General features: G+C 40.5%; 1 protein-coding gene across 6 annotated transcripts in view; it reads right to left on the bottom strand.

Annotated features, from left to right (window-relative positions):
• Nucleotides 1-14,212: 14,212 nt before the first annotated feature.
• Nucleotides 14,213-27,018, bottom strand: part of SIRT1 (sirtuin 1) — a 28,950-nt gene continuing 16,144 nt past the window's right edge. For 5 of the 6 annotated variants that reach the window (XM_043519305.1, XM_038410399.2, XM_038410400.2 and 2 more), the window contains 4 exons: nt 25,845-25,924; nt 20,566-20,752; nt 18,357-18,935; nt 14,213-16,414 (listed from right to left, as the gene is read on the bottom strand). In XM_043519305.1, the coding sequence (XP_043375240.1) occupies nt 16,098-16,414; nt 18,357-18,935; nt 20,566-20,752; nt 25,845-25,924 (1,163 nt within the window). In that variant the 3' untranslated portion in view covers nt 14,213-16,097. The other variant, XM_043519308.1, reaches the window with a different exon arrangement.

Below are 27,018 nucleotides of genomic sequence, written 5' to 3'. Positions count from 1 at the left end.
AGATACCAACAGAAGCAGAACTCTCATTAGTGTTTATTACCAATAATAAACCAATAATGTATAGCTGTAAAGAAATTTTTTTAAAAGAAATAGTCACTGAGAATTGTGAGAATTTGTCACAGTTCTTCAACTTTGGTCTAGCGTTGATGCAGCTCCTCTACAGGGTAGCAATGGTGGAAGCGGGGGGGGGGGGAGGAAAGAAATGCTGAGTTGTTTTTGCTATGTTTAGTGGGAAAGAAAATGGCACCATAAACGAGGAGCTATCAGAGAGAGATAAGAAACTGTGCACATGGACTAAATGGGAGAGGTCAGAGGAGAAGAGTATCCGTATAAAGGTACTGGATGGTTAGAGGAGCAGATAATATCATCAGTGGGAAAGAGGCCAACAAGGGAAAAGCCCTGGGGAGTACCAAAAGAGGGGAGGAAATAATGAATATAGATAGCAAGACAGATGATGACTCAGGAAAGGACAGAGATCTAGCAGTCCAAGTGGTGTCAAGGTGAGCTGGCCAAAAATTTTGCACAACTTATTCCAATTTTTCAGTAGAAAATTGAATCCTCCTCCCCAAAAATACCCAGTATTTGAAAATTTTTCAGTAACTCTTTCAGATTTTTTGAAACGGGAAAGCCAACATTTTTTAACAAAACTTTTTTGATTTTCTGGTATTTCATCCACAAACTTGGAGAATTTTAAAATTTAAAAAATTTCCATTTGGATTTTAAAGCCAATATTTTTTTTTTTTTTTTTTTTTACAAAAAAGTTTCAACAAAAACATTTTGCCCAGTTCTAGTCTCAAGAAGTAGGTATCTGATATCAACAGTAGACGAAAGATTGAGAATGATGGAGAATATACCCTTACACTTTGAAAGGAAGAGGTCAGGGTGACTTAGAGCTTGTCTACAAGATTGGTTTAATTGCAACTTTTCAAATTAATCCACTTATCCACTTTGAAAATGCTTTCATATACACAGCATAACTCATTGTAGTGTACTAACTCTGCATTTATCACAAACTCTGGAGTCTAGTTTCAAGTGCAAACCTTTGTTTCAAAGCGACTCTGTTGTTTGTGGGCACACAATGTTGCTGAGAACTACTTTGGCAGTCTTCCACTGGCTGTCCTACACTGCTTTGTGGGTGACTGTTACTGACTTGTCCGTTTACCTGTGCCTCCTCGCCTGCTCTGGGGCCAAATTATCCCCGGCTCGCCTCTCCCACATTTATAAGCTGGTGCATAGTTGGATTTTGTCTATTTGCTCCTGGATTCCTGTTTAATCACAATACCTGCAATACTTCAGAAGCCTTATAATGTGCTTTGAGCAGCAGCTTGAAGCCTCACGAGACCCTGGGTCTCACTGCCTTCTGGGGAGAGTTGTTGGGGCAGGAATCTTTTGTGGCCAGCCACTACAGTAAAGACCTTTTTGTAGTTATTGATAGGCTGATGTCTGCTACAGGCCGTGACTGAGATGCCAAATGGTGCTGGTTAAAAACCAAACCGCTCAGGAGCACCTATGTTAAAATGAGGGACAGGAGGAAAACATCTAGCAGGGAACAGGTAACCTGCCAATTTTTTGAGGAACTGGACAGGATTTTATCAAACTACTGGACCACCTACCGCAGGCAGCGTGTGGAAGCTGCTGCCTGCAATCTCACTCCACACACCCCTCCTCCCCAAGGATGACCAGCAAGACTCATGAGCACAAGGAGGCCAGTGAAGAGATCTCTCTGTAAAGTCTGATCTGTTGGGACTCAGGACCCTGCTGCCAACCAGGCTGAAGACTGATTCCTGCCCTGCAGCAACCAACTTTGATTCCCAGGCAGCAACCCAAACCAGAACATAGGAGGCTATGGAGGGAACCTTGACACGTACATTTTAATTTTTTAAATTATTTTACTATTTAAGTTTTATTATTTATTATTATTATAATGCTATACTGTCATGCTAGCTTCTGTTCCGGGTGCCCCACGGCTGCAGCCATTGCAGGTGAATGTCAGCTCAAAGCCTTTCTAAGCCCAATGTCCCTCCTTCCCTCCGTCCATTGGCCCATGCTGTCCATTCTCCCTCCTCTCCTCCTCCCACACTGGTACCCCTTTCCAAAGTGATGGCTGCTCTGGCTGGACAACTGGTCTCGTCTCACGCTAAAGCCCCAACTACCAACTGTTCTCAGGCCCATGCTGAGAAAGGGATGTGTCCCTGAATCTATTTTTTCCTCCTTCCCTCAGCTGTTGTGCATGGTGGATGTGCCCCTTGCCTCCTTTAAAAAAAAAAAAAAAAAAAAAAAAAAAAACTCACCAAAACCATATACAACCAAAAATAAAATGTGTTCACCACCTCAAGATGGCGGCCAGCATGACATAATGGCAGTCTCTACCTCACCCGCTCCCATAAGAGATTCGAATAAGGAAAACATTATTTTGTGTGAAACGTAAAGTTTATTCAGAAAGTGATTACAGGAAAAGAAGTTTGGTTGGTGTTCTCGTTTTACATGAGGTAGACATGGACATTGCATGCCTGTAAAGCCACAAAGAGTTCAGCTCTTCTATAAATGCCCTGGAACATGCATGCTTACAGACTGGTATCAGTGAATGCTTCAAGTAATCATCGCAGGACCCTATCTATTTTTCTCTGCACTTTCAACATGTCTGTGGGGAAGAGAAAGCAAAATTTAAGGCTAAGAAATTGCTTAGTTTTTTGTTAGGAGATTGAGGAATAGCCACACAGCTTTTCCCTCCAGTATAGTTCATGACTCCCTTCCACTTCGGGGGGAGGGGGGGGAACCAACCATCTTGGTGAATCATTTCACAGTGTATCTTGCTGGAATGCCCTTTTTGAATAAGGCCAGTCATAGAATCATAGAATCATAGAATATCAGGGTTGGAAGGGACCCCAGAAGGTCATCTAGTCCAACCCCCTGCTCAAAGCAGGACCAAGTCCCAGTTAAATCATCCTAGCCAGGGCTTTGTCAAGCCTGACCTTAAAAACCTCTAAGGAAGGAGATTCTACCACCTCCCTAGGTAACGCATTCCAGTGTTTCACCACCCTCTTAGTGAAAAAGTTTTTCCTAATATCCAATCTAAACCTCCCCCATTGCAACTTGAGACCATTACTCCTCGTTCTGTCATCTGCTACCATTGAGAACAGTCTAGAGCCATCCTCTTTGAAACCCCCTTTCAGGTAGTTGAAAGCAGCTATCAAATCCCCCCTCATTCTTCTCTTCTGCAGACTAAACAATCCCAGCTCCCTCAGCCTCTCCTCATAAGTCATGTGCTCTAGACCCCTAATCATTTTTGTTGCCCTTCGCTGTACTCTTTCCAATTTATCCACATCCTTCTTGTAGTGTGGGGCCCAAAACTGGACACAGTACTCCAGATGAGGCCTCACCAGTGTCGAATAGAGGGGAACGATCACGTCCCTCGATCTGCTCGCTATGCCCCTACTTATACATCCCAAAATGCCATTGGCCTTCTTGGCAACAAGGGCACACTGCTGACTCATATCCAGCTTCTCGTCCACTGTCACCCCTAGGTCCTTTTCCGCAGAACTGCTGCCGAGCCATTCGGTCCCTAGTCTGTAGCGGTGCATTGGATTCTTCCATCCTAAGTGCAGGACTCTGCACTTATCCTTATTGAACCTCATTAGATTTCTTTTGGCCCAATCCTCCAATTTGTCTAGGTCCTTCTGTATCCTATCCCTCCCCTCCAGCGTATCTACCACTCCTCCCAGTTTAGTATCATCCGCAAATTTGCTGAGAGTGCAATCCACACCATCCTCCAGATCATTTATGAAGATATTGAACAAAACGGGCCCCAGGACCGACCCCTGGGGCACTCCACTTGACACCGGCTGCCAACTAGACATGGAGCCATTGATCACTACCCGTTGAGCCCGACAATCTAGCCAGCTTTCTACCCACCTTATAGTGCATTCATCCGGCCCATACTTCCTTAACTTGCTGACAAGAATGCTGTGGGAGACCGTGTCAAAAGCTTTGCTAAAGTCAAGAAACAATACATCCACTGCTTTCCCTTCATCCACAGAACCAGTAATCTCATCATAAAAGGCGATTAGATTAGTCAGGCATGACCTTCCCTTGGTGAATCCATGCTGACTGTTCCTGATCACTTTCCTCTCCTCTAAGTGCTTCAGGATTGATTCTTTCAGGACCTGCTCCATGATTTTTCCAGGGACTGAGGTGAGGCTGACTGGCCTGTAGTTCCCAGGATCCTCCTTCTTCCCTTTTTTAAAGATGGGCACTACATTAGCCTTTTTCCAGTCATCCGGGACTTCCCCCGTTCGCCACGAGTTTTCAAAGATAATGGCCAAGGGCTCTGCAATCACAGCCGCCAATTCCTTCAGCACTCTCGGATGCAATTCGTCCGGCCCCATGGACTTGTGCACGTCCAGCTTTTCTAAATAGTCCCTAACCACCTCTATCTCTACAGAGGGCTGGCCATCTCTTCCCCATTTTGTGATGCCCAGCACAGCAGTCTGGGAGCTGACCTTGTTAGTGAAAACAGAGGCAAAAAAAGCATTGAGTACATTAGCTTTTTCCACATCCTCTGTCACTAGCTTGCCTCCCTCATTCAGTAAGGGGCCCACACTTTCCTTGGCTTTCTTCTTGTTGCCAACATACCTGAAGAAACCCTTCTTATTACTCTTGACATCTCTTTTCACCGACTGCTAGTCACTCACCTCAATGTATCATCATCCAGAGTCAGGACAGCCTACAGGGGATGTAGAGTACTGTTAAACTCACCCCCAGATTCACCTGATAACCCCTCCTATACCATATGAGCACCTCCAAGGCAATGCAAAGCCAGATTGGGAACATAATTCCCAATGCTATCCCCAGATGATGAAGATAATTCCCACCCCAGCCTCCAAGTCACAATGGCAAAACCACACAGCATGTACGGCATAGACAAAAATCCCAGTGCACACATCACTTACTGTCTCTGAGATTCACCCAAGTCTGGGAGGAATCTCAGAATGGAAAAGCCAGAAAGCATTCTTTTTTCATGCATATCACAGCCTTCTTAGAATATAAACAAATAACAACTGCTTGCCTTTAAAAATAAATAATAATAACCCCACAGCTATGGCACTGCACTGGCCAGATACTGAGGAGTAAGGCTGAGCAGCTGACAAATATGAGAGGGAGAAAATGGGAAAACTTGTGATAAAATGTTTGCAGACATCATTACAGAGTCCAAAAAAAGGAAGAAAAAAGTGGAGAGGTGGAAGCAATAACTGAAGACAGGGAGGGAAACTGATAAGGAGCTTTCCAGGGAGATCATTACAGCGGCAAAGGAGAGCATGGCAGGTGCTAGAGAAAACATTGCCATGGCCAAAGGCAGAATGGAGAAAGACAAGGAGATGCAGAGGCAATGCAAAGCCAAAAGGCCCTGTTGCAGTGCATGTTACCAGAAATGCAGTACTGCAGACCAGCATCCAGCCATGTTATGCATTACAGACTACTGTAAAGAAACACCCCCCCCTACTCTTGCACCACTGCTCCCAGAGGACATTCCCTTTCTAGACCCCAGCCCAGGACACCAACAACTACGGCACTTGGGACCCCAGCAGTCTTTTGATCCCTCTGCCATTCTGGTAATTTTGACATGGCATTCCATGTCCTAAGTCCCACAAAATGGAAGAGAAAAAGCCAAGATGTATACTTGCCTGTGACTTTAAGCCCAACACCTCACTTGCATTGTGCCCTGCACGGCACTGTTACATTTTGTTGTTGGTTGTTTTTTCACTGCTGGTTTGAAGAAAGTGTTCTTTGTAATTAGACAAGATTGCGAGGTTTTTTTTTTTTAAGTATATCATTTCAGTGGAAGAACATAAGAATGGTCATATTGGATCAGACCAAATGTCCATCTAGCCCAGTATCCTGTCTTCCGACAGTGGCCAATGCCAGCTGCCCCAGAGGGAATGAACAGAACAGGTAATCATCAAGTGATCCATCCCCTCTCGCCCATTCCCAGCTTCTGGCAAACAGGCTAGGGACACAGTCTCTGGAAAGCTAATGTGATCTTGGGATGCATCATGCAAGGTACTTCCAGTAGAGTTTAGGAGGTTTTAGTACCATTATACAAGGCACTGGTGAGACCTCACCTGGAATACTGTGAGCAGTTCTGGTCTCCCATGTTTAAGAATTATGAATTCAAACTTGAACAGGTACAGAGAAGGGCTACTAGGATGATCCGAGGAATGCAAAACCTGTCTTATGAAAGGAGACTCAAGGAGCTTGGCTTGTTTAGCCTAACTAAAAGAAGGTTGAAGAGAGAGATAATTGCTCTCTATAAATATATCAGAGGGATACATACCGGAGAGGGAGAGGAATTATTTAAACTCAGTATCAATGTGGACACAAGAACAAATGAATATAAACTGGTCATTGGGAAGTTCAGACTTGAAATTAGACGAAGGTTTCTAACCATCAGAGGAGTGAAGTTTTGGAATAGCCTTCCAAGGGAAGCAGTGGGGGCAAAAGACCTATCTGGCTTTAAGATTAAACTTGATAAGTTTATGGAGGAGATGGTCTGATGGGATAACATGATTTTGGCAATTAATTGATTGATCTTTAAATATTCATGGTAAATAGGCCCAATGGCCTGTGATGGGATGTTAGATGGGGTGGGATCTGAGTTACTACAGAAAATTCTTTCCTGGGTATCTGGCTGATGAATCTTGTCCATATGGTCAGGATTTAGCTAATCGCCATATTTGGGGTCAGGAAGGAATTTCCCTCCAGGGCAGATTGGAAGAGGCCCTAGAGGTTTTTTGCCTTCCTATGGGGCATGGGTCACTTGCTGGAGGATTCTCTGCTCCTTGAAATCTTTAAACCACGATTTCAGGACTTCAATAGCTCAGACATAGGTGAGAGGTTTTTCGCAGGAGTGGGTGGGTGAGATTCTGTGGCCTGCATTGTGCAGGAAGTCGGACTAGATGATCATAATGGTCCCTTCTGACCTTAGTATCTATGAATCTATAATAGCCATTGATGAACTATCCTCTATGAACTTATCTAGTTCCTTTTTGAACCCTGTTATAGTCTTGGCCTTCACAACATCCCTTGGCAAGGCATTCCACAGGTTGACTATGCATTGTGTGAAAATACGTGTCCTTTTGTTTGTTTTAAGCCTGCTGCCTATTCATTTCATTTGGTGATCCCCTAGTGTTTGTGTTATGAGGAGTAAATAACACTTTACTTTCTTCACAGAAATCATGATTTTATAGACCTCTATAATATCCCCCCCCTTAGTTGTCTTTTTTCCAAGCTGAAAAGTCCCGGTCTTATTAATTGCTCTTCATAAAGATGCCGTTCCACACCCTCTAATAATTTTTGCCCTTTTCCCAACCTTTTCCAATTCCAATATATCTTTTTTGAGATGCGGCAACCAGATCTGCATGAAGTATTCAAGATGTGGGCATACCATGGATTTATATAGAGGCAATATGATATCCTTCTTCAAGCAATTGCTCATGTGTATTCCACAATAGGCATGTGTGCTGACCACATGCACTGGTGTCAGAAGTTTTTCCCATAACGGTACCAGTAGGGGAGCGCCGCTAGCAACCCCTGGAGTGGCGCCTCCATGACGCAGTATAAGGGGCACTGCGCGCTGCCCCCAACCTCAGTTCCTTCTTGCCGCCAGTGAAAGTGCTTCGGAGCTGATCTACTCCAGCTTTGCTGGAGCTCTTCCCCAGAACTCTTGTTCATTCAGTGTATGGTACCTGTAGTTAGTAGTTTGATTAGTTTTAGTTTAGATTAGTTAGTGTGCCTGCGCCCCGGGTTTTAAGTCGTGCGACACTTGTAGGTGACCGATGCCAGTAAGTGATCTGCACGTGGATTGTTTACACAGTTTGGGTGAAACCCATCTCAGCGATTGCTGCAAGATTTGCAAGTCGTTCAAGCCTCGGACTGAGAGAGAGACATTAGGCTCCGGGCTATCCTGATGGAGTCGGCGTTGACCCCAACTCCAGCGCACTGCTCCGAATTGGCACTGGGTACCACGATGTTAGTGCGCGGCGACTCCCCAGTGCCATCTACCAGTTGGCACTGCTCCCCATCTGCGGGGCATGCCAAGAAGGCTAAGAAGAGGCCTTCTCCACCGCGGCACCAGAGCAAGACTGATGGAGAGGCTAGACCCACGTTGGGCAGTCCTCGGTCCCCATCGGCCTCTAGGCCTCCAACTCAGGTCGAGTACAGTAGCCCGGCCCATTTGGAGCAGGCTTCCCTGGATGTCCAGATGCCCTGCATGCCAGAGGCTCTGCAAGTGGCCCAGGACGTTATGTGCATGCCGGTTCCAGGAGCACTGTTAATGTTGGCCCCGCAGTCCAGAGGCAAGCTGCCACTGGGATCTGCCACTGGGATCTCTGACTTGGTATCGGTCGCGGGAATATTCCCAATGCCGTTCGCCGCTCAGCGACAGTCCCATGCATAGTCCATGCAGGTCGCCGTCGACTCCCACCAGGTTGTCTGGCTGGGTTGTGACTGACAGAGACTCCAGGCACTGCTCCACCTTGAGGAGCGAACACCGACGGGACCGAGGCAGACGACGCTGAAGGTCCTCGTGTCAGAAGGGCTGTAGTAGCCAGTCGCGACACAAACGTTGATGCCATTCCTGTTTGTCATTTCGCCATGGCACCATTCTCACAGTCCTGGGTGTCAATCACCATTGCCTTGCTGTCATGGATCTGCCCACCGGAGCCAATCGCAGAGCAGCCGCTACAGGCGGTATCGTTCCTCCACGTCAGGATCACACTCTCGTGGTCGGCTCTGCTCCTGGTGCCGCCACTCCTCCTGGTCTGGGGACAGCGGCAGGTCGTATATCAGCCCGGCCTCCCTTCATAGTCATCCATCGATGGGTCAGGCCAAACAGCCTGCTCCGCCGGTTCCACAGCAGGCAGCCTCCATGGCATCCATGGGAAGAGTGTTGTGGCTCCTGCTGTCTGGGCTGTCCAGTGAGGCACAGAGCTCCTTGCAGGACCTCCCGTTTGATGGCAAGTCTCTCTTTTGAGGAACAGACGGACATAAAACTGCATGGCCTAAAAGACTCCCCGCGTGACCCTCCAGACATGAGCAACACATCTCGAAGAACACCAGTTATGGAAAAGGTAACTGTCTTTTTTTTCTGTCTTATCTATCCCTTTTTCTTAATATTTCCCAACATTCTGTTTGCTTTTTTGACTGCCCCTTTACATTGAGTGGATTTTTCAGAGAACTGTCCATGACTGCAAGATCTCTTTCTTGAGTGCTAACAGGTAATTTAGACCCCATCATTTTTATATGTATAGTTGGGATTACGTTTTCCAATATGCATTACTTTGTATTTCATCTGTTTGCTACATAATAGGTTGGTTAAAAATAATAAAAAAAATTAAAATTCATAAGGAGTCAGTTAATTTTACACCTAAAATAATAATTGCACTAATTCATAAGGTTTTACAAACATGTTGGCAAAGACACAAGGTACAATAGGAATTGCCACAACATTGTACTTACACCCACCATAAACAACACTGAACTACACAAAATACTTCCACCTCCCTCCATGGGTTAACAGCTGGATGTCCAACTGCACAATTTCAGGCCTGAAACTCAAAATAAGAACAGGCATCGCTGACAATATTGCCCCAGCTGTTTGCATTTTGTATTGGATGCCTTGCTGGCTGCTCAAACTGCTGAGCAAATCTTTGCACTTTAGCTCACACCCACGGCTTTCCTCCTTACTCTTACAAATACTGTGGAAAATACAACATGCTGCTATAATCTTTGGCATGTTTTTTTCTGCTGTGTCCAACCTGTTCCAGAGTGCCGTCTACCTTTCAAATAACCAAATGCACTGTTCACAGTCATCCTGCAACTACTGAGATTGTAGTTAAACTGGTCCTTCCTTCTGTTCAAGAGGCCTGTGAATAGTTCATTAGTCAGGGAAGCAGAGGGTAAGCTGGGTCCCCCAAGAGCAATGACCACACCATCAACGTCCATAGTGTTTCCAGGAATAAACAGTCCTTTCTCCTTAATTTAAATAGAGCTGAGTTCTGAAAGATCCTAGCATTGCGGAACCTTCCAGACCACCCAGAATTTATGTCCATAAACCTCCAAACCAAGCCTTTTGAGCACCATGGAGAAATATGCCTGCTTGTTTATGAATTCTAAGCCCTATTGGTGGGGGGAGGGGCAAATAGTATGTATAGATTTCCATCAATTGCTTCAATACAGTTTGGGAATCCCCTTTGTGCAAAGCCATCAATAACCTCTTGAGCATTACCAAACTATAACTTTAAAATTGTGACTGGTGTGGAGAAAGTGAATAAGGAAGTGTTACTTACCCCTTCAGATAACATAAGAACCAGAAGTCACCCAATTAATAGGCAGTAGATTTAAAACAAACAAAAGGAAGTACATCTTCACACAGTGCACAGTCAACCTGTGGAACTCATTGCCAGGCTATGTTGTGAAGGCCAAAACTATAAGAGGGTTCAAAAATGAACTAGATAAGTTCATGGAAGAATCAATGGCTATTCATCAAGATGGTTAGGTTTGTAATCCCATGCGCTGGGTGTCCCTAGCCTCTGATTGCCAGAAGCTGAGAGTGGATGATGGGATGGATCACTGGATAATTGCCTCTTCTGTTCATTCCCTCTTAAGCAATTGGCATTTGCCACTGTCAGAAAACAGGATACTCGGCTAGATGGACCAATGGTCTGGCCCAGTATGGTCATTCTTAAGTTCTAACCCTGTGCAACAGTACCTTTTCCATGGCATCACACACCTGCATGATAATGATCCCAAAGCTGATTTCACCACACCAAATTGGTTCACTACAGATCAACTGCATTCAAGAGTGGACAGCTTCTGGATGGCAGCTGCAATCAGCTTGTTCATGAGTATGGGGCACTGCATGTCAGTATACTGCTTCTGCAGCTCCCGGGTTAGTTCAGCACAGAACTCCAAAAGAGTTGCCTTCTCTATCCTGAAATTCTCTCACCGCAGGTAGTCATCCCAAGTCTGTAGAATGATCTTTTCCCACCAATCCATGCTGGTTTTCCAAACCCAGAAATGGCACAGCATGCTGTGAAGTTGCTTCAGGAACTGGTCCTCTACTATGAATTGCTTGGGATCTTCTTCTTCCTCATCCACATCCCAATTCCACTGCTACTGAAGACCTTCCTGATACCAGAGGAGCTGCTGCTGCTGCTGCCACTATATCATCTGTTCAGTTGTGCAGATGGTGAAGTCCAAAGTCAAACTCATCTGGCTTTACGTGCTGAAATACATGCCAAGCAGCCGCTATACATTTGAGGTTGACAGCAGTGTCATGGAGCAGTTGGGTCCATGCTGGCCAACAACAATTCAAAAATGGCACTAGCCCATCCATAAAGGAAGTAAAGAATGAAGACAGCTGAATCATGGATTTTTAAAAATTTGAACTAGCCTGGCATCTACTATGCATCCCATAATGCACACTCAGCACCGAAGGCCCATGAGATATCCTCCAAGAATGCCATGCCCTCAGTCCATAGCACACCACCGCTGTGTGTACACGACATGTACTTACAGAGGACACACCAGCCCTAGTGCACACTATTACTGAAGCTTCCGTGCAGCATGTTATCTGATGTACAGCAAAAAGTTGGGTGTTGTGTAGATAAGCACTTAGTGAGGGCTGTTTCAGTGGAATGGAGATCAAGCTGAGAGAGTAGGGGAAGTCAAGGCATTGGGCAAGAAAAACTGCAGGAAGATCTTAAAAATAAAAAAGAAGAGGGAAATAGGTTGATAGAGATATCAGGCTGTTAGGTCACATTAACAGCCCAAAGGTTAAAGTAACTGACATGCATATAGAAGCAGCTGGAGATCAGAAACTCTGTTTTAATTTGCCTGCATATACACATTAAGGACCCAATCTAAGTTATGTTATAGGGTTCAAATAAACTCCTAATAGACATACAATGGGTAATGGCTGAGTTAAATTTAAGAGTTTAAATTGTTGCTAAAAGTTACAAATGTATAGATAAGTTCTCTGTTTTTCATTTGCATGTTGTGAAAAGATAAGAAAGGTCCTTAAAGTGGATTTGGAAAATAGTTAGCTCTTCAAAGAGTGAGTTTTAAATCTTAAAATGGTAGAGAACAGTAAATGACAATACTCATAATCTTTTGAATTTCTAGACATTAGAGTCAGTATACGCAAAAAGAAAAGGAGCACTTGTGGCATCTTAGTTAATCTCTATGGTGCCACAAGTACTCCTTTTCTTTTTGCGAATACAGATTAACATGGCTGTTACTCTGAAAAGAGTCAGTATAGAATGCTGATCACTCGGCAAACATGAACTATGAGAATCAATATTTTTACTGGAAATTTGCTCTGTAACTCTAGCTAAAATATGTGAACTTAATTCCATTGATAAAAATGTTTAATAATGTAGTCACGTGCTATAGAAAAGTAGTTTGCAAAATGGAGGGAGAGGGTATGATTTGTTTTGGGACTCAGCTTCTGAGTCAGAGATAAACAGATATGACAGCTCTAACTTAAAAAGTTTTTTTTTTTTTTCCACCAAATGCATCCGATGAAGTGAGCTGTAGCTCACGAAAGCTTATGCTCTAATAAATTTGTTAGTCTCTAAGGTGCCACAAGTACTCCTTTTCTTTTTGCGAATACAGACTAACACGGCTGCTACTCTGAAAGCTCTAACTTAATTTCCCCCCACGTCTATTATTAGTTCTCACTCTCAACTGTAAAGCACTTTCATAATTGTATGATTGATGGGTAAAAATCTCAGTGCCTTCTTATGCTTTTATTGCTACACTTTCAGATTAATGTTATTTATTTAATCTGGTTTGCAATAAATGGTGGTTGTATAATTTCAGGATGCCATAATTAAGTTCAGATAGAATAGGATGGTTCAGGGAAGAACATTCCCTCCCCTTCCCCCCCCCCCCGCAAGCTGTTATTTACCAATATAATATATACATGCACTTGGCATCAATTTTCACACTATATTTCATAGGATGGAGGAATCAAGGAGTTCAAATTCCCCATCTGCCAATTTCCATCCGAGATCAAAAGAGCACTCAGCATAAACATGACGCTTATTCAGCATTCTAATTTTCAAACTGCTGCTTATGCTTTTCCCAGCCTCCGGAAAGTGCAAACCTTAGTTCAAGAATGACACAGACTCTTCACTTCAAATAAGAGTAAACAGGGCTGTGTTCTGGTAATACACTGTAATTTGCTAGTGTAGACAATCATAGAAGGTAGAGTGGAATGCTAGTCGTGAAATGAAAGGCTCTGAATTCAGACAGCAACCCTTAGTCAGTCACAGTCAATTCAGGCTTGTCAGTTCAAATGCTCTTACTTTACAGTACTTTTAAAGAACAATGTGCCTCTGTATTTGATTTTCTTACCACTGTCTTTTTTATTTGGTCTCAGGATAGCAAGTCCCACACAAGGACTTGGACAAAGTAGTAAGAGGTTACATGCGGTTACACTTCATCCAATATGTTAACACCTGCCTTAGGGTATACAGAAGTAAAAAAGCCCTTTAAAGGAAGAGTAAAACACTGGATTTTACCATTCCCTAACTTAAAAAATAAAAAAACCACCCACCCAATACCATAAATCTGGAGTGAGTTATTGCTAACTTCTAATTGGTTAGATTGCTAGTCTACACACAGTTACATACCTGTAGAGCAGTTACTTTGCAAAGAGCTGGTCTTGGGTACTGTGCTGAATGTAGTGACCAAAACAGATGTCTGCTAATGTAGGTGTGTTAATTTATTGCTGCCCACCTTCAACTAAATGTTTTCATAGCTTGCTGTATGTGAAATAAGGCACAGGGAGGATGGTTCTATCTGACAAAAAGCTACCACAGGTAACATCTGTCTTTACTGTTTAAGAGGTTAAAGATTTCATGGAAACTGAGAGTAGGCTGTTCAATCTCCACTCCTGCTTTCTTTTTCAAGGGGCCACTTAATGGGTAAGGGGAAAAAAAACTTCTTTGGCACTACTGTGTCTGTCTTACACAGAGAAGCTCTTGCGCCAGCACATAGCTATCTTTTCACATTCACTGAAATAAACTGTAAGGGAGAAAAAGAGCCACAATAAATATGTTTCACAGCCTGCACCTATAAATATTTCATATGACATCAGTTGACAATTTAGAACTTTTATAAGATATGTTAAAGCTCTGTACACAAATTCTTAACAGGGACAAAGTCAAATGACAATTTTAATAGACTTTAGAACAGAGTGTACGAGTATAAAACACTGGTTTGTATTTCAAAAGTTGCAGGAAGAGAGCCAGTCATTTTAAACAGTCTTCTACAAAACATATGCCAGTAGATTACATAAAAGACACTATATACAATATAAAAGAGCAGAAAACAATCCTCACTGTAAAAATAATTTAAAACAAAAATCTTTCAATTTAAAATATCTCCTATAACACAAACTAATACATTGTGACATGCAAGTGAAAACTAAACATACTGCATTCTGTAATGTAGCCAAATAAAATCTGTCTTAAAATTTGGACCACGAGACAACATGCCAACATTTTTTAGATGAACACAGAAGGCCATTCTTAATACATTTGAAAGTCTCTGAATTACTTAACTGATTTTATGTTTAAAGAACAGCTACTATACATATTCCAAAATGTAATAAATATTATAGCAAAGTATGAATAATCTACAGCTGTAGAGTTCTTTTGGGTCAGTGTTGCAAGAAAGTGGTTTATAGAAAACAAATGCTTCACTTGCTACTATACTGTGCAATTTTGCAAAATATTTAATTCTAAAAGCATGGAAACAAATCTACAGTTGAAAAAAAGTGTGACATCCAGTTTTAAGGCAACCTAGCATTTGAAGATACACTATAGGAGCCAATTTCAGTAGCTGATTTGCTTTCTACTACAAAAACATTGAACTAGTAGGTAATAAGGTATCATTCTCCAAACAGGAGACAGAACCTCAAAGAGGCACGTTTTCTAGTTGAGTTATGGTTACACTGCATTTTACCAATTACTTTAGAAGTGTAAGCAGCTAATTGCCAACTTTTTGTGTAACAGAAAAGGGAGAAACTAGTTCAAATGATAAGCATTCAAATATTGGGGAAAAGATCTTCCCCTCCTTACATTCTCCTAGAAGTAAGATTTACAAATTCATAATAGCTTGCATTTTAACATCTTGGCAGTTTATCAGAAAGGATTTATGCAAGCTGTACTACACTGATAGACCTTTTATACAAGAACTTGAAAAACTTCTGCAGTTAGAGGATCCAATTTGTTTCTTTAATAGAAACAAGTATTTTCATAGCATTTCTTATTGTCATAGTTTTATGAGCCAATATAGACAATGCTTCATGTCCACAGGAAATATCAGTCATCCTTCAAAAATGCTACTTTAGCATGATGCTCTTCAGAGCACTTTATACAAGTCTCAGAAAGGCAAAAACATTTTCCAGTGCTCTCTGTCTTGTTTTATTTTTAACTATCTACTGACACGGTCTCAAATATTCAAAGTAACAAAGCAAAAAGTAGCTGCCACAGAAAGTCTTGGAAAATGCCAGTGTTTAATGACAGATTATAAAAGAATGAAAGAATTAGCAGAAGCACAAAGAGGTTATAAATAAACCAAACTGTTATAAACCATGAGGCGTAAAAATACCATTCTTTGGTCTAGATTAGCTGTTCCCTTTTTATTAGTTTAACATTCCAATGGCTTTTTCAAAACTGCTTAAAAATATGATATTCATTAAGCAAAAATACTGTATGTGTGTGTTGTGTGTATATATACACACACAGATGCCTGATCACACGAATAAACTTAATAAAAGTGAACATAGTGACAATTGCTTAAAGATACTCTGAGTACCTTTTTAAAATCAAAAAATTAGTGTTGAATGCAGTTACAAAATTTTATTGAAAAAAGTTTAAAAAAAAACTGCATGAAAATCTGTTTTAGTTGTTTATGAACCATTACATCCTTATGGTTTCCTTGCTCTAAGTTCAGAAGTAAACATTCATTTCAACATGCCAACCTCCTAAAGCTGGTGGAAAAGCTCCTGTAACCAGTCAATGATTACTTTACAATTTGTTTGATGGACGATCAATTCCTGCAACTTCATTTATATAAGCTGGTTCACCAACTGCATCTTGAACCACTCCATCTTCCCCAAATCCAGTCTCCTCTTCTCTCTCTGGAGCATCCTCCTCCTCCATGCCATTATAGAATTCTTCAATCTCACTTTCATCTTCTACATCTAAGCTTGGACTATGACAAGAACCACTATCACTACTACTCCCACAAGAACTAGAAGATAGGACATCGTCTTCAGAGTCTGAGTATACCTCAGCCCCATGGAAAATGTAGCGATTTGGTGGTAAAAATAAGTATTGAGTACCTGGAAATACATTTAATCAATGAAGAGTAATCTGCTTAATCGTTAAGTAAAAATAAACTTTGCTGCAGTGCAATCTTTCTAACCACAAAACCTATTTCCAAATATGCAATATTATGCAGAAATCTAACAGGAACAAGTTATAAGATCATTATAGTCCAGTATCCTGCATCTAGCAGTGACAAATACCAGATACTGCATAGGAAAGAAAGGCATTCCTTTCCTCAGTCTTCCCATAACATATATATTTGTTAAATACAAATTATGCATTACTGTACAAGAAAGAGATAATGCTTTCCTGATTTCCACTTGTGATCAATTTCAGCCCTAAAGCATGAGGCTGAGTTATCCATAACAGTATTGGTTTTCAAGGCTTTCAACACTAATATTCATGATTACCCAGGTTTTTTTTAAAAAAAAACAAAACAAAAAACAACAACCTCTCACACTTGCAGTAATGAATTCTACAGATAATGAAAAATAATTACATTCTAAAATTACTATCCTTTCATTTCAATGCCTCTGTTCTTGTAGTCTATTCCTTTTAGTGCACCAATGTGTTTTGTTCACTTTTATTAAAGCAGCACAATATGCTTTCTTTACAAATTATTCATGACTATCCCCCAAATCTCTTCTCTTCATTCAGAGAAGATAGGCATATTTAGGAAATTTCTTAAATGATGTGTACTTTATGTTTCAGACATCTTGTTTGCCATCTTTCTATCTAATCTGTTTTAATCCAACTGAAGTTTCATATTCTGGTAGAATGTGTTAATCTGATCAGTTCTCTTGCTTTGGTATACTGACCACCACTTCCATATGGACTCACTGGAGTACCTTTTCTTCACTCTGAGAAGCAATGATTAGATTCTAAACTCTTTAAAATAAGAAGTGTTGGTTTTAATGGAGGTAAAACATCATGTATGCATACTATACTGCATAGTTTAAAAACAAAAGAAAATTTCACTAACAAAAGAATGGCAGTGTGTTTATAGCCCAGCTCTTTTCATTACTTTCTTACAGCAAGCACTTGTCTTTCCCAGATCTATAAATGTTTTCCTAGACTCTTAGGCACTATTAAATATTACAATAGCACAAAATTTGGACTAGGTTCCCATTATACTGGGTGCTGTACAACTAGAGATAAGACACAGTCTTTGCTGCGGAGAATTGTCCATCTAAAAGCTTGTCAATGCCAATTCATTTTGTAACAGTGAGATGGTAACTTCTATATATTTCATGTGACCAGAACATTCAATGGGCTACGCAACAGAATTACTATAGAGATCTGCAGAAACTCCAAAGTTTCTTCAAACTATTATAACTAAAAATGAGTAGGATGAAGTGCTGGTATTAATATCTCACAGCATCACTATTACTGCGTGTAATTACAGTGACAGTTTGAGAAAATTGTCACTTATGAGATTTGCTTCCCACTCAATATCATGCTTTTGTCACCCAAAATATTGCAATATAGCTGTTATGCTGAAATGTAAATAAAACTTCTGTTCAATGTTTTTATAATTTAGTGTGTGAAAGGATTAACAAATTAATGCTTCACCAAAAATAACTTTGGCAGAGCAATTAAAAGCTTTGGTTTTTGATAATCTTCAACTCCCTGAATCTTGCTTTTCCCCCCACAGTACGCTTTAATAACTTAGCTGTTCATTTCATGTAGGAAAAAGAGGAGAAAGGATTCTTCAGTTTTTCTTCAGATTCTTCCCATGTCTCTAGTCAAATCATGCATTTTTTCATTGTCACTGCACATAGACTTATTCCTGCTTGCTTCTCTAAAATAGACTTTAACTTCAGATATTACTGAAGTGTCGCCTGAAACAATGCTCTCTACTGCCTCAAACAGATTAACTTTATTGCTTTAAAATACTTCAAGATCTCATATCCTACATATGAAAATCAAGATGGTTGATTGTGAGTTTACACTTACCATCAAGCCGCTTGCTAATTTGTTCTTTTGCAAATCTGTTTGCCAAACACTTCCTCAATGTTTCAACAGATGAAGTTATTTCATTTTTCTCTTTATTTTCCTCCTTGTTAGATCTATTATCCTTCATATGTTCTGAGTTGATTAACTGGCCAGTAATACTTTCAGAGTTTTCTGAGCATGCTTGTACTTCTTGCAATTTATCCTCCATGCAATTGCCTTTAGGTTCTGAGGCAGGATCAGAATTTTCTGCCTTATTCTCAGAGCATCCAACTGAAGGTACCACTAAAGAATCTGGTGGTGTCATTCTGTTCGGTGAACTAGAGTCTTCAGAAATTTTTAAAGGGGTAGGTGGTAACTCAGCTGAATGCATTTCAAGTTCCTTGTGCATTCGTGAGGGTTTTTCTGTTATTTCTGAAAGTTTTACTGAGTTATAGCAAAGTTTTGTATATTCACCACCTAGCCTTTGACATAATTCATTAATAATGACATCACAGTCTCCAAGAAGCTCCACATCAAAGTGTAGATGAGGCAAAGGTTCCCTATTAATTAAGATCTGAGGCACTTCGTGGGGGATGGAACCTACACACAGAAAAGATCAGTCACCACAAAACTTTAAAAATATATTTCTGGTAAAGGTAAAATTCTTTAACAGCAGATGGAATGCACTAACATTTGTAATAAAACAAACGTTGTTAGTTGGAGTTCTCCAAATTCTCTATATATGCACACTTATGAGAGACTAAAACAAAGAAGTTTGAGAAGTAAACAATTAACTTTAACTTAAAATCTAGTCAATTAAAAAAACAGTAATTTCAGGTGCTATACCTGCCGTTAGTCTACCAATAATTTTGTGGCTTTATAGTCATTTCCTTTTATTTTTTTAAAAAAGTGTTCCTCTACTCTGTTACTATGTGAAAAACCTATGCAAACAGAAGAAACTGATTACAGTGAAACAAGTAAACAAATAGAGACTTCTCTAATCTCTTAGAAAAGTTACAATAATTTTATGAATTACTTGAAACAATGCAAAAATTTTCAGATAGAAGTGTGACTTTCAGTTAATGATATCCCTTTAACTAGAGCAACAGAAATGTTCTGAGACTGCAAACTACATTGCAGGAAAAGGATTGCTTAATCTGCCTGCCTTTTCAAATCTGGAACAAAAAAACTTGCTGACCCATCTTTGGTTCTTCAGATAGCTGACTAAAGACATCCAACTTTATCCAAGGATGAAGTAAGGAGAGAAATGATATGTGAAGCAAAGCTTTACTCTATGGTCATAATTTCATGCTCCCCATTCAGCCTAAATGACAACTTGCCTATGGAGGAAAAAAGGCCCACAGATAAAACAAAAAACAGACACTATAACAATGAACAACTGACCAGCAATTGTTCCAAACTAACATTTTTTAACTTGATAAGGTGTTTGTACAAATTTGTGAAGAGATACTAACGAACAGACAATATTGGTAAACCCAGTGTACACCAGGCAAATAAACCATTACTGACAAGGATTTTCAGTACTTTCTGAAACAGTGATGGGGCTAGTTTTGTCCAGTGTACAATAGCACAAACAGTTTTCCACACCAGTTCTGGGGACTCAAGGATACTAAAACTTATAAACAACCCACCATACACATTGCCTAGTTTTGCACAGTGCTTAAAAACAAAGGCTTGATTACATTTAAAGATTACATTTAAAGTGGACCTTGACAAAATATGTATTGTCTTTTTTTGGTCAAGCCAGCACTCCCTATCAAACGTCTGAGAGATTATCTTTTTTTTTATGATCCAAATGCAAGGGGAGAGGAAACATTTGTGAGAAGCAGAGATGGAGAACTAAAACATACAATGAAGTCAGAAAAACCAACTAAAGTATTTTTGTGAAGAAATTTAATATTTTAGATTTTTGTTGCTTTGATACATTCCTTGTCACTTCTTTAAAAAAAAAATAGATTTGTTTTGTCCACCTGATTTGTATAGGAAACTTTCCCTAATTATATGCTTGAATTAGAAAAAACAAGATAATCAGTCCAGCTTCCACATTGAACCAAAACCAAGGAAGATCTCAAACATTTGTTGGGATTGTGTGGAACAGAAGCTAGATGGTGTGCATTATCTTACATTTTTAAATTTGTCTTCACCAGAAACTTTTGCATCAGAATGCTTTCTCTGTTATTCCCCAAAATTATTAGCAATAGCCACTTACTTGGAATCAGTGCTACTGGTCTTACTTTCAGTGAAGACCCAATAACAATAAGGAGATCAACTTCATCTTTGTCATACTTCATGGCCCTATGGAACTGCTCAGGTAAGTTTTCTCCAAAGAACACTATCTCTGGCTTCATGATGGCAAGTGGTTCATCAGGTGGACACCTGGGACATCTTGGAACAACCTGCATTTTAAAGGTTTCAGAGTAGCAGCCGTGTTAGTCTGTATTCGCAAAAAGAAAACGAGTTCTTGTGGCACCTTAGAGACTAACAAATTTATTTGAGCATAAGCTTTCGTGAGCTACGGCTCACTTCATCGGATGCATTCAGTGGAAAATACAGTGGGGAGAACATGAAACAATGGGTGTTACCATACACACTGTAACGAAAGTGATCAGGTAAGGTGAGCTATTACCAGCGGGGGGGGATGCATTTCCACTGAATGCATCTGATGAAGTGAGCTGTAGTTCACGAAAGCTTATGCTCAAATAAATTTGTTAGTCTCTAAGGTGCCACAAGTACTCCTTTTCTTTCTGCATTTTAAAATATTTCATTAATAATCATGGATCCAACTTTTTAAAGAGAATCTCAAATTTGAACAGTTCATTTATTGTCAAAATGTATATTGTGAAAGGTATTAAAAGTAGCTTCAGTAATTTATCCAGTCTACTCAGTCTGTTTTTCTGCTCTATGCAAACCTCTTGTGCATCCCAAACTCTGCTGCTCTGCACACACAGTAGCATGTGAGTGACAGGGCAGTACTGGTTGAGTAGGATGTACCCAAGAAAATATAACCCACTATCTTTATTTGGCGACTCCTTTACTGAAGTCCAGAACTTAATTTCACACTTATCAAACATGGGCTTAGTCTACTACTACCACCCAGTAGTAGCTAAATACATTACCATCAAGCAGAATTTATTCTAATATTGTTCTGATTAAACAAGAGTTATTAATTGCCAATTCCTGGAAGATGTCCCAGTATAAAGTAGCCTTCCCAATCAAAGTGTGTACTGTAATAATTTTACATTTATATAACCTTTCATCCTGAAGATTTTACAAATTACAGGCATATAGCACCACCGAACTCTAGCAGATAGCCAGTTAACCACATCCTGTATAATAATATAGGAAAGATAAATTTTGCATTTTGACACCAGCGTGGACTCCCATCATAAATTTTCAACTCCTGCACAGGACAGAAAAATGCTGCTCACTTGAAACTAGTTCTTTGACAGTGTTGCCTCCATTTCTACACTTGTGTAATGTCCACTCCCCTGCAGCCACTGAGCCTTGGGAGCCTTCTGGAAAGCAGTGCCTGTTAAGGATGCACAAATATCCTCTCTCACAGCTCTGAATGTTTGGAATGGAATTTATAGAAGGTTGATGCACCGCTAACTGCCTCAGTTCTTTCTGCTACACTACAGAGTGCTAAGACTTGAATTTAGGAAAAGAGAGGAAGGAGGGAGAGGAGTGTGAATATACAGAGACAACACTCTCAAAAAACTACGTATGCTGAATAATCTCTCTTTTTGAGGTGGCCGCTGCAGGTTCCCATTTGTAGTCTTGCATGCAGTACAACTCCTAGGAAGGAGAGCTGAGGTGGTCTCATTAAACAAAGACTCAGAACTGCCCTCCCATAGCAAGCATTAGATCTCAGACCAAGAGACTAGTGTTGCATAAAAGTGTGAAGAGATTTCCAGGCTCTGGGCTCTCACAAAAAACTTCAGATCTGATGTACTGCTGATAAAGATGATGACAGAGCATTTAGCTGCTCTCTGCCTGAAGAGTTTTACATTGCTCTGCCTCCTTCTGTTGATGCCAACAATAGCTCTCTGGATCTGTGGTTGGAACCTTAAGGATGTGTAAGGTAAAGTCTATTGTGTAAGAAGGAAAATGACATGAAGGTATTCCCTCTTTTAATCTACATTAAGGAGTCCCAGAGATCAAGTAATAGTATCTTTCATTTTCTCCAGGTCTCATTCATCTTAAGGCTAAAACACCCATTCACATGGGCCTGAATCTCAGATAAAAGGCTCAATGACTTGTGACAAAAATATTCTCTCAGTGAAACAGCGTACGCCACTATCCAGTCCAAAGTGTCTGAAGCATTATAAGTAGCCATGCTTCAGAGTTATACATGTTTCTGTTACGAGCTTCTCTGCTAATTCTCAGGAAGATGATTAAGGGGGAGCATCTGTTTCAAATGCTGATATTTGATACTGAGAAGTTAAAGGGGACTTTAAGAGGAGGGATAGCTCAGTGGTTTGAGCATTGGCCTACTAAACCCAGAGTTGTGAGTTCAATCCTTGAGGGGGCCATTTAGGCATTGGGGCAGAAATTGGGGATTCGTCCTGCTTTGAGCAGGGAGTTGGACTAGACAACCTCTTGAGGTCCCTTCCAACCCTGATATTCGATGATTCTATAGCTAGAATAGATAGTTGGTCACTCAAATTCCCAGGGTACCTCAGAGTAAACTTCTCCATACATCCATCCCCCCAAAATTGTTCCTGCTGGCATCCTTCCTGTTGGGAAGGAAGGTCCATCCTGACTTGGAGCTTTTCACTGGCCACTGACATTACCAATGGACCAGGGATAGGAGAGAGAAGAAAAATTCCTTTTTTTAAGTAAGTCCAAAAGTTGGTGTATCTTTTTCTGGACTTATTTCTAATTCTAGAACCTCTGCCACATGTCCTAGTAACTCTTGAAACGGCGTGAAGTAATTAGAAGTAAAACAGAAATGATGTCCTCAGGAAAAGTTGAAGAGAAAACTATATCTTCTTGCTCAAGAGTTCATTCCATGTCTACAGCTCCTTCCTCTTATATAGACAAGTGGTCGTGGATACTGGCCAGTAAAGAACACAGTGCCACTGGTGATGTTAAAGGTGGACAACAACAGTCTAGCTGTTTTAGGAGAGGCAGAGAAGCAAGGGCAGAAGAATGAAGTAAAGCAGCAAAATTAAGAGATTTTTACAATCCTGTCTATCATAGGTTAAAAGGAGGTCTCCGATGATAATAAGCTGTCTGGAATTTTCATTTCCTATCCAAACATCCCCCTTTGATTTAGAATGAAATCTGGCTGGAGAAGGAGCAAGGCTTTAAAAAAAATAAAATCAAAATTTCTGTTAAGAATTAAAGGACCGAGGAAACTGGCAACCTCCAATTTTTTATCTAGTAGGAAGTTGGAAAGAAGGGAAAAGAAGAGTGGAAACAGTCTTCTATAAGGACTTAGGACTGAATGCTATTTATTTGAAAGAATGGGGATGGAAGTCCTTGTTAGAGGCAAAAGGGGTGCTGAAGCAGAGAACCACCTGGGGTTTCTGAGCTAGGTGAGTTTCCTCTATGGAGGGAGCCATTAACTGGCCCCTAAAATAAACATTTTGGAGAGGCAGTGGAGAACTAAGATACAGAACCAGACAGGACTGAGGACTGGAGAGATCATTCCTCCCTAGGAAGAAGCTTGCTATTGGAGCAGTTTGAAGAACGGGAAGGAGTAAAACCAATTTTTGGGCATTTTCTTTTCCTCTGATTGACCTATTCTTTGCTCTTGGAAGCCATGTTCAGCAGTGGACACATTAAACTGCAATAGAAAATGCACACACACCAACTGTCTGGGATTATTTAAAAAGTCAGGTCCTGCCAGAGGATGATAGTCCTAAATGGCTCCAAGTAGTCTTACAGCACTGCTGCAAATAGAAGGAACTGCAAGAGCCTGGAGGTGAGCCAGAAAGAGAAACGCTTTTGATCTTACTGCTAGGCACTGCACTGCTAAACATGCTGTAAAATTCCCTAGCAAAGAAAATGCCTGTCTTCCCTAAAGTTTTCTAGGACACTATCTACCAGAACTACTGCTAGAATACAATGAGATGTTGCAGGGAGGGGAAGTGGAGGCAATAGCTAAAATAATATTAATCCTGACTGGATAGAATAGGGAGAGCCCAAAGAAAAAAGTCCCTGTTTTTCTGGTACAAAGGGTTAAGACGAGGCTCTGCGCATCAGTGCAGTGATCCAAGTGTGTCAGCAGAGGGAGAGCTGGCAACTAACAATCAAACAAATGAAGCCATAAGAAGCCTCAGTGGTGTCAGATTTGAAGTTGAAAACCCACTGGTTCAGAGCTGAGGGAGCAACAGGTACCCAGGCAGGAGAAATAGTGCTTATACAGAATGTTCCTAATAGCAATACAAATCAGACTTTATTCATGGGCATTATTGCGCAATTCAAATATTACAAATAACCCTCAGAGTGCTGCAGTCACCTCAAAAAGGCCTGTCATAGCTCAACTATAGTTCTATTTTTCAATTTAAACTTTACAATAAACATCCTATTTGTCAAATAACCTTCTTCCTCTTATATTATATTTGAGACTGAGTTTCAGTGTTTATGGTCCTTGCTTTTTTAAATGAGAAATTAAGATTAATTGTGGATATGCTAAGCATTTGTGGCTGAACCATCTGAGAAGTGGCCTCTACCTAGACAGGCAGAGACCCATCTCCTAGGCTAGGACTCCACTTGTGTAAACAAGTTCTCTTCCCCTCCCAGATCCTCCTGGCCAGCTAAGCACCTTCTTAGAAACCCCTCTGCTCCTTGAAGGGGAGGGGATAAAGAGGGGAGCTAGGGGTAGGTTCTGTCCAATATAGTATTGCTCTACATTGGAAAGAGTAGTAGGAACTACTTGGCCTATATCTGGAGCATGTCACACAACACAGAGGGCTAGAGAGAGATGACAATAGCTTCAAAGTAGCCTTTGAAAATGTGTGTAAAAGGGCCCATTTGATTCCCCATCTTTTTAACAAAGGATGCAAGAAAAGCTTTATAATTTTATCAGCTTACTTTACGTATGTCATGTGCTGTTTATCAAATTTTACCCAGACTGAACAAAACTTCCTTGGAACACTTAAAGGAACACTCAGGTTAAAAATATTTGAAGAGTTCCTTACCTGCATTACTATCATCATCTTACATTAATAAAACCAAGACAGTGTTAAATCCACTTATTTTTTTAACCATTTGTATTATGTTCAACTAATTATACAGTGAAACTAGATAGTGAAATTAATTAGAAATGTATCTTATTCCCATATAATAGTATTTGGATTGCAAGTGCTGCAGGAAAATCTTGAAATATAAATGTAAGTGTTTTGAATTTAATGAAACATTTCTAGTGCACGTTTAATACATATATTTAAAAAGCAGAAGCTGACAGTTGTCCTTGAAGTAATTGGGGATGTTTCTGTAATAACTTCTTGAAAGACTATGACCAATTACGTTTTTTTTTACCTGATTAAAAATGTCTCCTCGAACAGCTTCACAGTCAACTTTGTATTTACAGATGAGGCAGGAAGCTGTTGCAAAGGAACCTGGAAAAAAAAAATATGGATGAAGGTGGTGTGTGTTAAACTATACAATAGTGACAGTTTGACAAAAATATTACATGGTCTCACATGATGACTTGCATGTGGAACAAATGTCACAAAAAAAAAGTCAGTTAGCTGAACTGAAAGATGGAAACACTTATTTGGTAATATATTTTCTGAAAGCAACCCTCCATTTGAGCTATGCCTCTCTTCCTATAAATACCAAGAGCAGTTCAGGCTTGGTCTTGTCATGCCCTTTCTACTCTTGTGTCAGGTGAGTATTTCTAAAGCATTAGGGGAAAAAACCTAAATTTTTTAGGAGATTAGAATATAACTTAATACTACTATTTTTTAAAGCAGAGCTAACTAGATACAGGAAACCTAAAGATGCCTTCATATAGATAGCTGGAGAATTTCTTGTGGTACAGATTAAGGTATGTGCACAATGATTAGTTACTGAAAAGTAATCAGGAAACTAGTTTTCCATTTTGATTCTCTTTTTTTCCTAGTCAGAAATACTTATGATGCAGCAAGCAGTCAGTAAAAGTTAGCAAGGAGCGAGAGAGACCAGAATAAAGTGTTCAATTTCCCCCCAAAGTAGTAGTTATAAGTAGGGCCCTATCAAATTCACGACTGTGAAAAACTGTGTCACAGACCATGAAATCTGGTCTTTTGTATACTTTTACCCTATACTATACAGATTTCACAGGGGAGACCAACATTTCTCAAAGTGAGGATCCCAACCCAAAAGGCGGTTATGGGGGGTTGCAAGGTTATTGTAGGGCAGCTGTGGTATTGCCACCTCTACTTGTGGCCCAGAATCTCAGCTAGTGTAAACTGTCATGGCCCTATTGACTTTGTTGGAGCTACATCAATGTACACCAGTTGAAGATACAAGCCAATGTTCAACTTCATTGATAAACTCTACTAAAGTATATTTCAACTACTCTTCATGCATTTAGCACATGCCATGGTTTTTCCTATAGCTGTTGTTACTGGGTAAAATGAGGGAAGAACAACTCTTCCTTTTACAACTCACAGAAATCAGTCTTGATTATGATTCTTACTTCATTCAAGAGATTTCTGAGACTCTTCTT

The sequence above is a fragment of the Dermochelys coriacea genome, chromosome 7 (assembly GCF_009764565.3).
Source record: "Dermochelys coriacea isolate rDerCor1 chromosome 7, rDerCor1.pri.v4, whole genome shotgun sequence".
Classification (NCBI taxonomy): domain Eukaryota; kingdom Metazoa; phylum Chordata; order Testudines; family Dermochelyidae; genus Dermochelys; species Dermochelys coriacea.
The sequence above is the reverse complement of the archived record's forward strand: the minus strand, read 5'-3'. Positions and strand labels throughout refer to the sequence as shown.